This window comes from Orycteropus afer, unplaced genomic scaffold (genome assembly GCF_000298275.1).
Source record: "Orycteropus afer afer isolate SDZICR_OR568_19922 unplaced genomic scaffold, OryAfe1.0 scaffold00005, whole genome shotgun sequence".
In the NCBI taxonomy this organism is placed as follows: Eukaryota; Metazoa; Chordata; class Mammalia; order Tubulidentata; family Orycteropodidae; genus Orycteropus; species Orycteropus afer.
This window is the reverse complement of record NW_006921592.1, coordinates 31691407-31707075: the sequence shown is the minus strand read 5'-3', so window position 1 is coordinate 31707075 and position 15669 is coordinate 31691407. Positions and strand designations below refer to the sequence as shown.

Genomic DNA, 15669 nt, shown 5'->3' with positions numbered 1-15669 from the left:
AGCAATGCATGACTGTATCTTGTTATGGAATTCCTGAGAAATTAAGATGACTTCAGATCAGTCCTGAGAGTCTACCTTGAAACCTGCCCTTATCCTTTAAAGAGAGTAAGAAAGAGAAAGAGACTGACTTAAGGATCAGACTAGACTCCAGAACAGGGCTGATAAGTAGAATTCATTTGAATAAAGTTGGCCCTGTGAATGGACAGGAGGGATATTGTTTGGGGTCTGATATGATCAAAACAAAGAGTTATGCTGATTTGTCCTGGGCCAGTTTATAACCAGTACACTGCTGTTTCTTTTCCCTGATAATGAAAGGCCTGGCGATCTACTTCCGAAAACTCAGCCATGGAGAACCTAGTGGAGCACAGTGTTACTCTGACACACGTGGGGTGGCCATGAGTCGGAGTTGACTCAACAGCAACTGGCTGTTAACTGAAAGCTTGGTAGGTAGACCCACCCAGAGGCACCTCAGAGGAAAGGCCTGGCAATCTGCTTCCAACAGGTCACAGCCGTGAAAACCCCATGAAGTGCAGTTCTACTCAGAAACACATGGGTTGCCTTGAGTCTGAGCCAACTGTTGGCAACTGGTTTGGTTTTGGTTAGGGCACAGGCTACATTCTCAACCATTAAGCTGAAGACCCAGGCAGCTTGCATCTCAACACATGTACACAGAACACTTCCTAAGGGCAGGGCCAGCAGACATTTTTATTAGCAATAATCTCGGCCTTCTGATTATCTACAGATTTCAAACCACATAATCATCCTGGACGTCACAGAGGAGGGGGGAAGGAAAGAGGCTAAGAGGCTCTAAATCCCTGCTAACACTTGCTTCTTCCTATCAGCAAGATTAGAGCAGTCAGTCAGCACCGTCTTCCTGTGTCTAGACCCTAGACTTAAGGGGCTGGCCAGGGCTTGGGGGTCAGCTCCCAGGGCTGGTACAGGCAGAGTACAGGCAGAGTTGATCCACGCTCCTCTGCAGGGATCCCAGGCCAGCCAGGAAAGAAAAGCACCCCAGCCATGCTGAAGCAGAGTGAGAGAAGGCGGTCTTGGGGCTACAAGCCCTGGAACACCGTGGAGACTGAGGATGCGACCCACACAGGGGGCAGCCACCACCGCAGGAGCATCTGCTCGATGGGTGGTCGCTCTGGCTCCCAGGCCAGCATCCCCCCGTGGACCGAAGGGAACTACAACTACTACATTGAGGAGGACGAGGATGGAGCTGAGGAGGACCCATGGAAGGATGAGCTGGCCGAGGAGACCAACAGCACCCAAGATGACCTTGCTGACATTCCATCCCTATCCTCTACCCTGAAGGTGAACGTGGGTGGCCAAAGCTACTACCTGGACTACACCCAGCTGGCCTGCTACCCCAAGACGCGCCTGGGCCGCCTGGCCACCTCCACCAGCCGCAGCCGTCAGCTGGGCCTGTGTGACGACTACGAGGCGCGCACGGACGAGTACTTCTTCGACCGCGACCCAGCTGTCTTCCAGCTAGTCTACAACTTCTACGCATCGGGTGTGCTGCTGGTGCGAGATGAGCTGTGCCCCCGTAGCTTCCTGGAGGAGCTGGGCTACTGGGGCGTGCGACTGAAGTACACACCGCGCTGCTGCCGCATCTGCTTCGAGGAAAGGCGCGACGAGCTGGCAGAGCAGCTCAAGATTCAGCGCGAGCTGCGCGCCCAGGCGCAGGCCGAGGAGGGAGAGGAGCTCTTCCGCCACATGCGTTTCTATGGCCCGCAGCGGCGACGCCTCTGGAACCTTTTGGAAAAGCCTTTCTCGTCGGTGGCCGCCAAGGCCATCGGGGTGGCCTCCAGCCTCTTCGTGCTGGTGTCCGTGGTGGCGCTGGCGCTCAACACGGTGGAGGAGATGCAGCTGCCGCGGGGAACGCGGGGCGCAGGGGGCGGTGGTGACCCACGGCCTCTGCTAGAGCACGTGGAGCTGCTGTGCATCGCTTTCTTCACACTCGAGTACCTGCTGCGCCTGGCCTCCACGCCCGATCTGCGGCGCTTTGCGCGTGGCGCCCTTAACCTGGTCGACCTAGTGGCCATCCTGCCACTCTACCTGCAGCTGCTGCTGGAGGCGGTCGTGGGTGACGATGGTCAGGGCTCGGGGCGGGAGCACGACCTGGAGACAGTGGGCCGCGTGGGCAAGGTGGGCCAAGTGCTACGCATCATGCGCCTCATGCGCATTTTCCGCATCCTCAAGCTGGCCCGCCACTCCACCGGGCTGCGTGCCTTTGGCTTCACACTGCGCCAGTGCTACCAGCAGGTGGGCTGCCTGCTGCTCTTCATCACCATGGGCATCTTCGCCTTCTCAGCGGCCGTCTACTCCGTGGAGCACGACGTGCCTGGCACCAACTTCACCAGCATTCCCCACTCATGGTGGTGGGCCGCGGTGAGTCCCAAGGCTTTCTGGCCTGCCCAGCCACCTCCCCACCCGCAGGAGCAGGGCGAAGTCCTGATCTGTCCCCTGCTTTGCAGAACAACCACTACTCGCTTCACCCCATCGCTGCCTGCTGCAGACAAAACAGGGGCTGTGCAAGGGCTGTCAGCTGCAGTAGAGTCTGTTGGTCTCAGGGGTAGGTGTTAAAGGATTGGAAAGGCAGAGACTCAGCAATTCCCACATGTAACTGAATTTGGCTTGGTCTTGGTGGTGGTGGTGGTGGGGGTGCCATGGAGTTGATTCTCACATATAGCTACCTCATGTGACAGAGTAGAATTGCTGGTAGTGTTTTCTTGGCTGTAGGTTTGAGTGGGTAAAAACTGTCAACCTTTTGTTTAACAGCTGAGCACTTAACTGTTGCATTTCTGGGGTGCCTTTGATTTGGTCCTAGGAATCTCTAAATCCAGGTTTAGTCTTAAAATTCCAGGCAGGTGAATTTTAAGGAGGATTCATTATTCATGTAGATGGGAAGTGGTTGTTTTCCACTTATTGAGCATCCATGATATTAAGTGGAGTCCAGGAGGTGTGTAAACAGTTGGCACACTCAAAGGTAACCCAAAGGTAGGAGGTTCAAGTCCGCTCAGAGGTGACTCAGAAGAAAGGCCTGGCCCTCTACTTTCAAAAAATCAGCCATTGAAAACCTTATGCGGCATGTTCTACTTTGACACATGTGGGGTCACCATGTGTCACAGTCCTCTCCGTGGCACCTGGCTTTTGGTTAGGTAGTGGATGGAAGATGTAGAGTACCTACCTCGAGTCCTAGATCTGCAAATAGTCAACTGTGACCCTGAATAATTAACTGTGACACCCTGCCCCACACTCCCTGGCCTTCAGTCTCCTTCTCTCTAGAAGGGGAAGTTGGACTTGTAGAGGAGGACTCTCAACAAGATGGACTGACACAGTGGCTGCAACAAAGGGTTCAAGCATAGCAGCAGCTGTGAGGATGGCACAGGATCAGGCAGTGTTTTATTCTGTTGTGCATGGGGTTACTATGAGTTGGAGCCGACTCGATGGCACCTAATGACAACAGATCAATGACTCTTCCTTCCCTGGAATGTGGAGAGCTCATGAGTACACCAGGATTTGGAAACTTCCTTCAGTGGCAAGATGACTTTAGACTGCTTGTCAAAGAGCTAGCCAAGGCCACTCCTTTGATCATATTGCAAATGGCAAAAGGTCATCCCCATAGTAGCTAAACCATGTGTACCAATGGAGCTAGTGGAGGGTGACATGGCCCCAGCAGATGACATTTACTTTGGAGGTGAGTGAAGCAGCAGCCACATGCTGATTCTATAATACAGAGTTAGAGAGTCAAGTTTCCTTTCATCAAACTAATCAAACTACTTTAAAAGGTATGGAACCTAGTGGGTTCTTTAATACTACAGCTTTAACCACTAAAACATTTTTAATTTTGGTACATCAGTCTAAAGATTTTGATAATAATACTATTACTAATGTTGCGTTTCTGTTTAAGAAAGAATTTCTGGATGTGAATGCCCAGTGATCTTATTTCATTTCTTGATCTGTTTACAACATGACAAAGAGCTTAGATACAGGAAGATATGAAGAATTAGGTCCACTAATACAGTCATTCTATTGCATTGGAGGTTCAGTGGTAGAATTCTCACCTGCCGTGCAGGACACCAGGGTTCAGTTCCTGGCCAGCGCACCTCATGCACGGCCACCACCCACTTGTCAGCAAAAGCTTGTGCTTTGCTACAGTGCTGAACAGGTTTCAACAGAACTTACAGACTAAGACAGGCTAGGATGAAAGGCCTGGTGATCTACTTCTGAAAAATCAGCCAATGAAAACCACTATGAATTACAATGGTCTGATCTGAAATCAATCATAGGGATTGCACAGGACTGGGCAACATTTCATTCTGTTGTGCATGGACATATCATGGCTGGGGGACCAACATGACAGCAGGCAATAACAAATACAGCAATATATTACAGCTTGAATATAGTATGCAATCAGCAAACACACTCACAAGTTGACATTTGATGAGATAAAAAAAAGTATGGTCGGTATTTTCTTCTGCCCCTCCAGGGCTGCATCCCTTGTGGAATATTCACCCCATATTAGTGATAGATTCTCTAATCCATTCTTCTCTATGTTATAAGTACTTTTAAATAATCCCCAATCTGACTTGTTTTTGATGGCCATCCCTCCCTCTGTTGCTGGGAATCCTACAACCTTCCTCTGTAATTCAACTTGGAGTTTTAAGAGAAATACAGTCTTTTTCATTATTGTGAATTCTCCTCCACCTGTAAAAGAAATCCCACATGGACAGTTACATTTGCAGTAAGTTACAAAACAGACTCCTCTTCCCCATCTGTCCAATGGGGGTTATTCACAAGCATTAACGTAGCAGGAAACACATGTGCTGTGCTAGCCACAATAAATTGAGGCCACCATATCTGAGTACTTGACAGTCTTTGTCACATGGAGGCAATAACTTTTGCATCCAGAATTATTTGTGGGGAGAATAAAATAGAAATGATTCCTTCTCTACTGAGGAAAAGAGAGAGACTGTGATTCATACAGAAGGACCAGCTGTTTGGCCTTGGGAGAGCTGCCAAGTGAGTGTCAGATATACAGGCCCCACCTGGGACAAATCCAGCCACGTTGGGGCTCACTGGGCTGCATGGGTATGGGAACCACATGGTCCCACTCAATAAGAACAGTTAGCTCTGTGATGATGCCCTAACCTTGGCCTTCTAGGTGGATACAGGCAGACCTCAGAAATACTGTGGGTTAGGTTCCAGACTACCTCAATAAAGCGAATATCACAGTAAAACCAGTCACATGCATGTTTTGGTTTCCCAGTGCATGCAGAAGTTATGTTTACACTATCCTGTAATCTATGAAGTATGCAATAGCACTAGAAAAAGTTTGAAATATTGTGAGAATGACCAAAATGTGACACAGAGAAATGACGTGAGCACGTACTGTTGGAAAAGTGGTGCTGATAAACTTGCTCAACACAGGGTTTCCACAAACCTTCAATTTGTAAAAAAATGCAATATCTGTGAAGCATGAGGCATGCCTGTATGTTTTGAAGTAAATCTGAGCAATTGGACTATTCAACACAACACCTCCTCCTGAGCTTTCCAGAGCAAATTAAAGTTGTGGAAACCAAGTAGAAAACTGCATTCATGAGCTCATTCTTTCAAAAAGGAACAAAAGCTCTTCAAAAAGAAAATTAACCTTTAGCTGAGGCATCCCATGCTTGTGCCCCAAAGACACTGCTCTCCCCCTTTGTTTTCCTAAATAAAGTAGGTGATCATTTTCTTGCAAGGAGGTGGTCCTTACAAGTTCACTGAGATTGATTGATGGAGTGAGTGCTTTGAGGAGGCTCATTTAGAAGGTGGAGCAGCTAATAGGAAAACAGAAGCCAAGTTTGGTATTTCAAACAGAGGGAATATGATGCAGGGAAATAGGTACATGGGAGTCAGGAGGCTGGAAGAGCAAAATGGGGATCACAAGTATCTTAGTCATCTCTTGCTGCTATAACAAGAATAAGACAAGTGAGAGTCTTTAACAGACAGAATTTTTTTTTTTTTTTTTCCCCACATTTCAGGAGACTAGAAGTCTGAGTTCAGGGCACCAGCTCTAGGGGAAGACTTTCTTTCTCTGTTGGCCCTGGGGGAAGGTTCTTGTCTCTTTTCAACATTTGACAGCCCAGCATTCCATGGAGATCTCTATGTGTTCTGGCATTAATCTTCTCCTGGGTCTAGGAGGTTCTCAACACAGGGACCTCGGCTCCAAAGGACACACACCACCCCAACCTTTCTTTCTCAGTAGTAGACAGGCCCCCAGGGAAACTCTCCTTATATCAAATCAGGGCTGTAACCTGAGTAAGGGTGTTGCATCCCCCCTAATCCCTTTATAACTAATGGGCCAATCACATCTTGGGGGATGATTACGTCATTACATAATTGCCAAGTTATATTATTATGTAGCTGCCAAACTACTGAGAATCATGACCCAGCCAAGTTGACACATATATTTTGAGACAATTCAGTCCATGACAGGAGGTAACCCAGAGATTGGTAACTGCAGGAGATACCTATGAGCCCTAGAACTGGGGGAACTAAAGGGCAAAAGTAGTGTTGCCGGAGGAGCACAGGTGGGGAGCCATTATGTGGCTATTGCAGGGACCCTACGAGGGCACCATGAGGTCATGGTATTAAAGATGCCTGTGCCACAGCTATCTCCTGATGTTGAAGGGATCAGGACAGAAACCCGAAGTAGGAATTTCAAAAAAAAAGTTGCCATCACATTGATCTTTACTTATGGTGACCCCATATGTGTCAGAATACAGCTGTGCTCCAGGATTATTGGTGGCTGGTTTTTCAGAAGGAGATCACCTGATCTTTCTTCTGAGGTTGCGTGGACTTGTATCTCCAACCTTTTGGATAAGCATCAGAGAGCTTATTCCTTCTTCCCGCCTTTCAGTCCCCATTGGTGAAATGGAACAAGAAAACAGCATCAAGGGAGTCTAGGAAATGTAGTTCACAACTCTCAGTCACAAACAGTACAGAAGAGTGTTGGGCTTGGGGCTGAGAAACAACAGGTGCATATCTGGCACAGAAGGCAATAAAGTTCTCCTGGAACCTTCAGGAATAGCACTCCACTCCCCACCCCATCCCCAAATAAAAACTGCCACTGAGTCAATTCCACCTCACAGTGACCCTATAGGACAGAGTAGAGCTGCCCCATAGGATTTCTAAGGCAGTAATCTTCATGGATGCAGACCACTACATCTTTCTCCCGTGGAACAGTGGTGGGTTTGAATCAACCACCTTGCAATTAACAGCTGAGCACTTGAACACAATGCCACTAGGGCTCTTTTCAGAAATAACACAGGAGCTATAAATGGAACAAGGGCTCTTCAGCACTTAAATGATTTTATCTTGCAAGTTTCTGATTTAGAGGTGAAACTCTTTGTCTCCCTCAACTGTGCCATTCCTGTTGGCCACTGTGACTGAAGTGGGCATGGTAGGGCTATAGTGGTCAGGGAGAGGTCCCAAGTCACCCAAGGATGCTGATTGTATCATGCTTGTGTACCTTGCTCTGGACAGATGGATAGAGCCCCAAGAGAGTCGGAATCAACTTGATGTCAGTGGTTTTGGCTTGGTTTTTGGTTTAAGCTTGCACTATGGTTTTGTGCACCAGTTAACCAGCTGCCATCCAGGATGGGAGGGTGGAGGATGAGGTGGAAGGATACAGTGGAAGGAAAATAATCTGGCAATATGCCTATTTTTAAATTTTCCTCTAATCTTACGCTGACTTGACTTCACTTCCAACTCCAGCTTTTCTTTTCTTTCTTTTTTTTTTTTTTTTTGGCTGACCTTTGAGTGCAAAGGCAAAAGCAAAGAAAATTGGCCTAAAGAATAGTAAATGTTCAGTATGCATACCCATACCCACTGCCATTGAGTGTATTCCAACTGTTAGGGACCTCATAGGCCAGAATTAAAGTGCCTCATAGGGTTTTCAAGGCTGTAAATCTATATGGAAGCAGATTGCCACATCTTTCTCCCATGGAATGGCTGGTGGGTTCAAACCACCACCTTTTGGGCTTAACCACTAGACCACCAGGACTCCTTTTGCTGTGCAGAGCATTGTGCAAATGTCTTTGTTTCTGGGCTCTCTAGTTTCCTTTATGGAAAAGTTGTCTTCTGCTAGGAGCTACTGTGGGACAGGCCACCAAGAACTTGTTCGTGGTATTGTTAATGCACTACCTATTTTGTGGATAATTTGACTTCACAAATGACTGGCTGCTGGCTCCTTGCTGTGATACGAACTCAAGCTTCCTGGGCTCTCAAAGCCATTTTCTCCACATTCCACAGCCATTAAAAATGGAAGATTCCAGGCTGACCCCAGTGACCTCACAGTGAGTTCTCACATGAGCAAGAGTTGGGTTTAGAATTGTGACCAAAATGTCTGCAATTCATCTTAATGTCCTGGAAAGAACTGGCTGGCCCAGATACTCTGTGAACTGGAAACTTCTCATTCTGTTGAAAACTTACAGATTTTCCTTGCTTTTATTTCCCAATGCCAGAATATGACCTCCACCCAGTGGTGTGCCCTCTAATCAGCAGATGTTGGCCTGCCAAATGCTACAAGGAGGACAAACATCCAATTTTTCTCGGAAACTTCAGGAAGACTGTACTTGCATTTCTCATTCAATAGGAATGCTTGTTTCTCCATAATGAACTCCACAACCAAACCAAACTCACTGCCATAATGTCAATTCCAACTCATAGCGACCCCCACTGGATTTCCAAGGTGGTAAATCTTTATGAAAGTAGGTTGCCCCATCTTTCTTCTACAGACCACTGGTGGGTTTGAACCATGAACCTTCCGGTCAGCAGTCAGATGCTTTAGGCACTGAGTCACCAGAGCCCCTTCCATAATGAACTACCAAACCCACTGCTGTCAAGTCGGCTCTGATTTATAGTGACCCCTCCTTGGGTTTCCAAGGCAGTATCACTACAGAAGTAGATTGCCCCATCTTCCTTCCAAGGAATGGCTGGTGGGTTAGAACCGCCAGCCTTCTGGTTAGCAGTCAAATACCTCAGGCACTAGGCCAGGAGTAAGTCTGGTATTTGGTAGCCCATGCCTCTAGTAATTATGATCCCAAGAGATAAAACTGATTTATTTTTCAAAAACAATCAATACCCCTTCTAGTTTCCCCAAAGGCCTGGAGTGGTGCAAAGGACGAAGCACTCAACTACTAGCCAGAAGGCTGGCAGTTTAAACTTACCCAAAGGTGCCTTAGGAGACAAACCTGGCAATCTGCTTCTGAAAGGTACAGCCTTGAAATCCTTTGAAGCAGTTTTACTCTGCACTTGTGGGGCCACCATGACTCAGTGCTCGACAGCAATAACAACAATAGTTTTCCCAAAGAGTGTGAGGCAGTAAAGAGTAAATTTTGGAGCTAAAATAATTACACACCTAAATGTTGTCCTTCAAAGTATTAAACTCTAAAAACCTCTACTTGGCCCATGCATGCTGCTGTTGCTTAGACGTTTTGGGGACCCCTCCTTTGGTTATCATCTGACGTCTAAAGCGTATGTGAGATGTATATGTATATGTATATGTATGTGTATGTATATATATATATATATATATATATATATCAGAGACTTTAGTGTCCCGGCCTTGATACAAATAATCTTCTCCACTCTAGGTGCCAATCGTAAATTCAAGTGCCTTTTGCCAATTTTAATCTATTGAAGCCACCCTCAAAATAGTAAAGATTTAGCCCCATTGCAAATGAGCATGTGAACATGTCAGAGGCCCTGGAGATAATTCCTTGGTGAAATTCCAAACATGTTTTGATCAGTGGAAGCAGTATTGTAATGAGGTCATGGGTGACTACCTTGACAAGAACAACAACCCTCCTCTGTGTATTAAAGTTCTAATATGTTCACCACTAGTACGGTAAGGGTGAGGTGATGGGGTTCCTAGGGTTACAATGGTTAGCATGCTCGGCTGCTAACCACAAGATTGAATGGAAGTTTGAGTCCATCCAGAGGCAACTCAGAAGAAAGGCCTGGTGATCTGCTGCCCCAATAATGAGCCACTGAAAACCCCATGCAGCACAACTGGTTTACTGGTACACAGGGAAAGGCACCACACTCCTCAGAAAGAAGATTGGGCAACTACTTCTGTAGTGATACCGCCTCAGAAACCCAAGGAGGGGTCACTATGAGTAGGATCCGACTCAACGGCAGTGAGTTTGTTTTTTGGTTTTTTGGGTCGAATAAGCATAAGAAGTAACATTATTGTTCACACACTCTGTGCCAGGCACACCTTCAGTTCCCATAACAAGCCTGTAAACCAAAACCAACCCCAAACCCGTTGCTGTCAAGTCGATTACAATTCATAGTAACTGTTTAAAACAGAGTAGAACTGCCTCCTAGGGTTTCTAAGGCTATAATCTTTGTAGAATCAGATTACTACATCTTTCTCCCGTGGTGCAGCTGGTGAGTTTGCATCACTGACCTTTTGGTTAGCGGCTGAGCACTTTAACCATTGTGACACCAGGGCTCTTTTTTTTTTTTTTAACAAACCTCAGGAGTAGGTACTATCATTATCTCCACGTTTCAAAAGTAGAAACTGAGGCATAGAGAATTTAGGAGAGTTGCCCAAATCACGTAACTGGGAAGTGGATTCAGACCAAACCATTGAGTCAAGTGGCATGCCTGCTTCCTTAGCCTGGTCTCCACCACCCTGCCTCTCCTCCATGCTTGCTTGCATTCTTTTCTGCTGGGAAGAGGCAGCCCACTCACTGAAGATGGAGCAGCAAGAGATTGGGCAGCACCTGCCTCAACAGGGAGCTGCAACCTTTTGCTTTGCATGGGCTGGATGCAGCTGTGGTTCTTCTCAGCTCCCCCAGATGTGCCCAGCTGGCTCACTTCTCCATTGCGTTCTAATCAACCAAACACACTGATTCAAGTTCAAAGTAGCCCTTCCAGCATCAGGACAGAAGCTTTTACATGTCCAAGCTAAAGGCCTCCTCAATGCCAATCAAGAGGTTAACTGTGTACATTGGACTGCATTTGCTGGAAAACTGGGGCAATAACTATGCAAATTGGTGAAGCAAATGACACACCCTGGAGTTGTGCCATGCACTGTTTTTACAACCATAAGCAACCACCAGTAAAAATATTAAAAAGTCAAATCGACTCTGACTCATGGCAATCCCCCGTGTGGCTCAGAGTAGAACTGCACTCCACAGGATTTTCAGCAGCTGATTCTTCAGAGGTAAATTGCCAGGCCTTTCTTCCAAGGCACCTCAAACGTTTGCCAATCTCTGCTTTAAAGGAAACCAACTCACATACGTATTCTATATAAGGCTGTCATTTAATAAATACTGAGTGTTTATAACTAAGCCTTTATAAAGCTTTTTGGGTTAAAAAAAATAGTAGAAAACCTCTGCCGCTACAGCTGAGCTCAAACCCGAAAAATTTTGGAAAATACTAATGTAGAAGCTGGGGTGATGTTAGCTGCCATCAAGTCAGCTCCCCACTCATGGCAGCCCCATGCACAGTAGAATGAAGTAATGCCAAGTCCTACACAACAGAACAACACCACCACCATGTTCATGATCAGTTGCAGACTGGACCTCTGTAAGCCCTAAGCTTTTCATTGACTAGTCTTCAGAAGTAGATCACCAGACCTTTCCTTCGGGGTACCTCTGGGGAACTCAAACCTCCAACTTACAGGCAGCAGCCAAGTACATTAACCATTTGCACCACCCAGGGACTCCCTGTAAATAACAGTCCTGCCTCAAATTTTCTGTTCATTTAGCCAATAGCCCGGGAATCAAAAGGAATCTTAGTACACGAGGCATAGAAAACAGGCCCCTAGGGACTTTCTCCAGCTTCGCTGACTGGTAACTAGTCCCGTGGGTCTCTGCACTTTGAAACAGAAGCTTGTTAACCCAAATAAATAGCTAATTAGTGGAATTTAAAGCATTGTGACAAGAGTGATAGGAAGAATTTCATACAGGGTGAACCTATTTTTGGCCAGTGATGTCATACAAAAATGTCCCTTGACAAAATAATAAGAGTGTGTTTCTCCAGACATTCCTATTAAAGCACTCTCAAAAAAAGCTCATTTGAACAAAGTAACAGCTCTGAGAAATAGAATCATTATTTGCATTTTCAAGATAAGAGGACAATGGAGGTTCTTGTCTGATGACTTCAGTATGCCCCATACTGTATTAAAACCAGGACTTCGAACCAGTTCATTCTGGTTCGACCCCCTGATGAGAATTTGCATTTCCACTCTAGATGTACTGAATTGGAATCTACATTTTAACAAGATTCTGGAATTAAAATAGGGATCTGTAAGAATTAGCTGGGGATCTTGTTAAAATATAGATTCTGATTCCATGTATCTAGAACGAAAACGTATATTCTCGGCAGGGAGTCGAACTGGAATGAACCATTCAAAGCCCGAGTTCAAGCCAAGAGGAAATATACCAGCTGCTGTAGAGTTGATTTCCACTCATGACAACCCTATGTGTGTCACAGTAGAACTCCGCTCCATAGGGTTTTCAATGAGTGATTGGCTACTAACCAAAAGTTTGGTGGTTTGAATCCACCCAGAGGAGCCTGGAAGAAAAAAGCCTGGAGATCTGCTTCTGAAAAGTCAGAGCCAAGAGAACCCATGGAGCACAGTTGTACTCAGACACACGTGGGATCACCATGAGTGAGAGTCAACACCATGGCAACTGGTTTGGCTTTGGCTTGGATCTTTTGGAAATTGATCATGAATGAGGCCTTTCTTCTGAGGTGCCATTGAGTGGATTCGAACCACCAACCTTTCAGTTAGTACCTGAGCACTTAACCCTTTGTGCCCCATGGGGATTCCTAATATTGTGTTAAGTGCTTGATACTCATTATCTTACTTAGACTTCTAAAGGATCCTGAGAACTAATATTACCTTCCTGTTTGGTGGCATAGTGCCTAAGGCATTTGACTGCTAACCAGAAGGCTGGCAGTTCAAATCCACTAGCCACTCCTCAGAAGGAAGGTTGGGAAATCTACTTCCATAGCGATATCACTTTGTAAACCCAAGGAGGAATCGCTATGAGTCGGATCCGACTTGGTGGCAGTGCATAGCATTGTTTTTGCATTGTTTTAGATGAAGAAACCAAGGGGTTAGAAGTATTGTCCAAGGTCATTCAGCTGAGCAATGTCAGAGTCAGGACTTGAACCAGATCTGCCTGGTTCTAATCCCAAGCACTTTCCAGTACATACATCACGTAGGCAAACCCAGGGAGTTCCTGTCTGAAAAACTGACTGCAACCAAGGGGAGATAGGAACCAACATTGAGTACATCCTATACCAGGATGTGGATCGCAAAAGGTTAACACACTCAGCTGCTAACCAAAAGGTTGGAGATTCAAGTTCACACAGAGGCACCTTAGAAGAAAGGCCTGGGGACCTACTTCCAAAAAATCATCCGTTGAAAACCCTGTGGAGCACAGTTCTGCTCTGATGTACCCGGGGTCGCTGTGAGTCAGAGGTGATGACAAGTGGTATGGATTTTTTTTTGACTATATGGGAGCTCTGGTGGCGTAGTGCCTAAGCCTTTTGACTGCTAACCAGAAGGCTGGCAGTTCAAACCCACCAGCCACTCCTCAGAAGGAAGGTTGGGCAATCTACTTCCGTAGTGATATCGCCTTGGAAACCCAAGGAGGGGTCGCCAAGAGTTGGATCCGACTCGATGGCAGTGGGTGGATATGTTGTCTTATATGCTTTTCACAATAACCCTTTAGAGCAGGTCTCATTTCCCCTCTGTTGTACATAAGAAAACTTGTAGGTGATAGTTGAGATTTAAACCCAAGTCTTCAGCTCCAGAGATTGTGTTCTTTCCATGATGCAGGTCCTCCAGGGAAGCATTCTGGCTCCTCCTGATGGGATCTTGTTAAATTCAATATCAATGTCATTGGGAAGGTCAGACTCACACAGCACATAAAGAGCACTGTGGAGAGCTGTTACACGACCCACATGCACCTCTCAGGAGACAGAGGGCAGGGCCCCTGCTTCTCTTGCTTTCTTCTCCTTCCTTGCTAACAATCCATTTCTTGCTTTCTCATACAGGTGAGCATCTCCACTGTGGGCTATGGAGACATGTACCCTGAGACCCACCTGGGCAGGCTCTTTGCCTTCCTCTGCATTGCTTTTGGGATCATCCTCAATGGGATGCCCATCTCCATCCTCTACAACAAGTTCTCTGACTACTACAGCAAGCTCAAGGCTTATGAGTATACAGCCATAAGGAGGGAACGGGGGAAGGTGGACTTCCTGCAGAGGGCCAGGAAGAAGATGGCTGAATGCTTGGCTGGAAGCAACCCACAACCCACCTCCAAGCAAGAGAACTGATAGTGGAACATGTGGCTGGTAGATCCTGTGGACTTCAAAGCTAATTGGCATCATCTTTATTTATTATCAGGATTGTCAATGAAAGGGCACATGAAGCAGACATTCATAAAGGGCATTCCACTCAGAAAGTTCTACCACTAGATTTAGGCCCAAACTCAGACTGCTTCACAATGCTCTTTATGTGCTGTGTGAGTCTGACCTTCCCAATGACATTGGAAACCCACTGGATGTCACTGTGAGTCGAAATCGACTCAATGGCAGTGGGTTTGGTTTTTGGCTTTGTAATATAATCTTGGGGATTGGAGGTCATGTTTGTAAATGCTCAATAAATGATAGCTATTACAATTATGCGAGTGGTTGTTGTGTAGGAGATGTTCTAGGACAGTGGCTTTCAACCAAGGGAAATTTTGCTCCCCCCATGCACACAATGTCTAGTCTCTGGGAAGGAGCCCTAGTAGCATAGTGATTAAGTGTTCAGCTGCTAACCGGAAGGCTGGTGGTTGGAACCCATGGAAGAACAATGTCACGGTCTGCTTCCATAAAGATTACAGACTAGGAAACCCTCCGGAGAAGTTCTACTCTTTCCTATGGGGTCACTGTGAGTGTAATTCACTCTTTGGAACACAACGCCAACAAGTTCCTGGGTGGTGCAAATGGTTTGCCCTTGGCTATTAACCAGTGTAGAAGAAAGGCTGGCGATCTGCTTCTGTAAGGTCACAGCCATTGATAACCTTGTGGAGCATAGTTCTCTTCTGACACATGGGGGCACCATGATTTGGAGTTGACTCAACAGCAGCAGGTTTGGCTTTTTGGTTTGAGAGACATTTTTAATTGCCATCACTGTGGGGAAGGGTGGAGAATGCTACTGGCATATAATAGGTAGAGGCTTGGGATGTTGCTAAACATCCTACACAGGACAACAAAGAATTCCAAAATCCATCGCTGTTAAGTTGATTCTGACTCATAGCAACCCTACATGATAGAATAGAACTGCTCCATGGCGTTTCCTAGGCTGTAAATCTTTATGGAAGACTGTCTCATCTTTCTCCAGCAAAGATGCTGGTGGTTTCAAACAGCTGAACTGGTAAGCAGCTGAGCTCTTAACCATTGCACCACCAGGGCTCCTTAACAAAGAATTATCTGACCCAAAATGTCAACAGGGCTGAGGCTGAGAAGCTGATCTGGGCTTACGAGACTTGGCCTGTGAGGTGTTCCAGAACATGCCAGCCCCTCCCTCCCTAGAAAGGCACCCCTGCTTGGTCTTCATTCCCAGGTCCTGCTTCCCCTCTCCTTTCCATGAGAAACACCTTGCCG

General features: G+C 46.5%; 1 protein-coding gene across 1 annotated transcript; it reads left to right on the top strand.

Annotated features, from left to right (window-relative positions):
- Positions 1–1017: 1017 nt before the first annotated feature.
- KCNV2 (potassium voltage-gated channel modifier subfamily V member 2) lies at positions 1018–14355 on the top strand. The gene is made up of 2 exons (XM_007939420.1): positions 1018–2394; positions 14074–14355. Exons 1-2 carry the CDS (start codon positions 1018–1020, stop codon positions 14353–14355), a joined length of 1659 nt encoding a protein of 552 aa, XP_007937611.1.
- The last annotated feature ends 1314 nt before the right edge of the window (positions 14356–15669 follow it).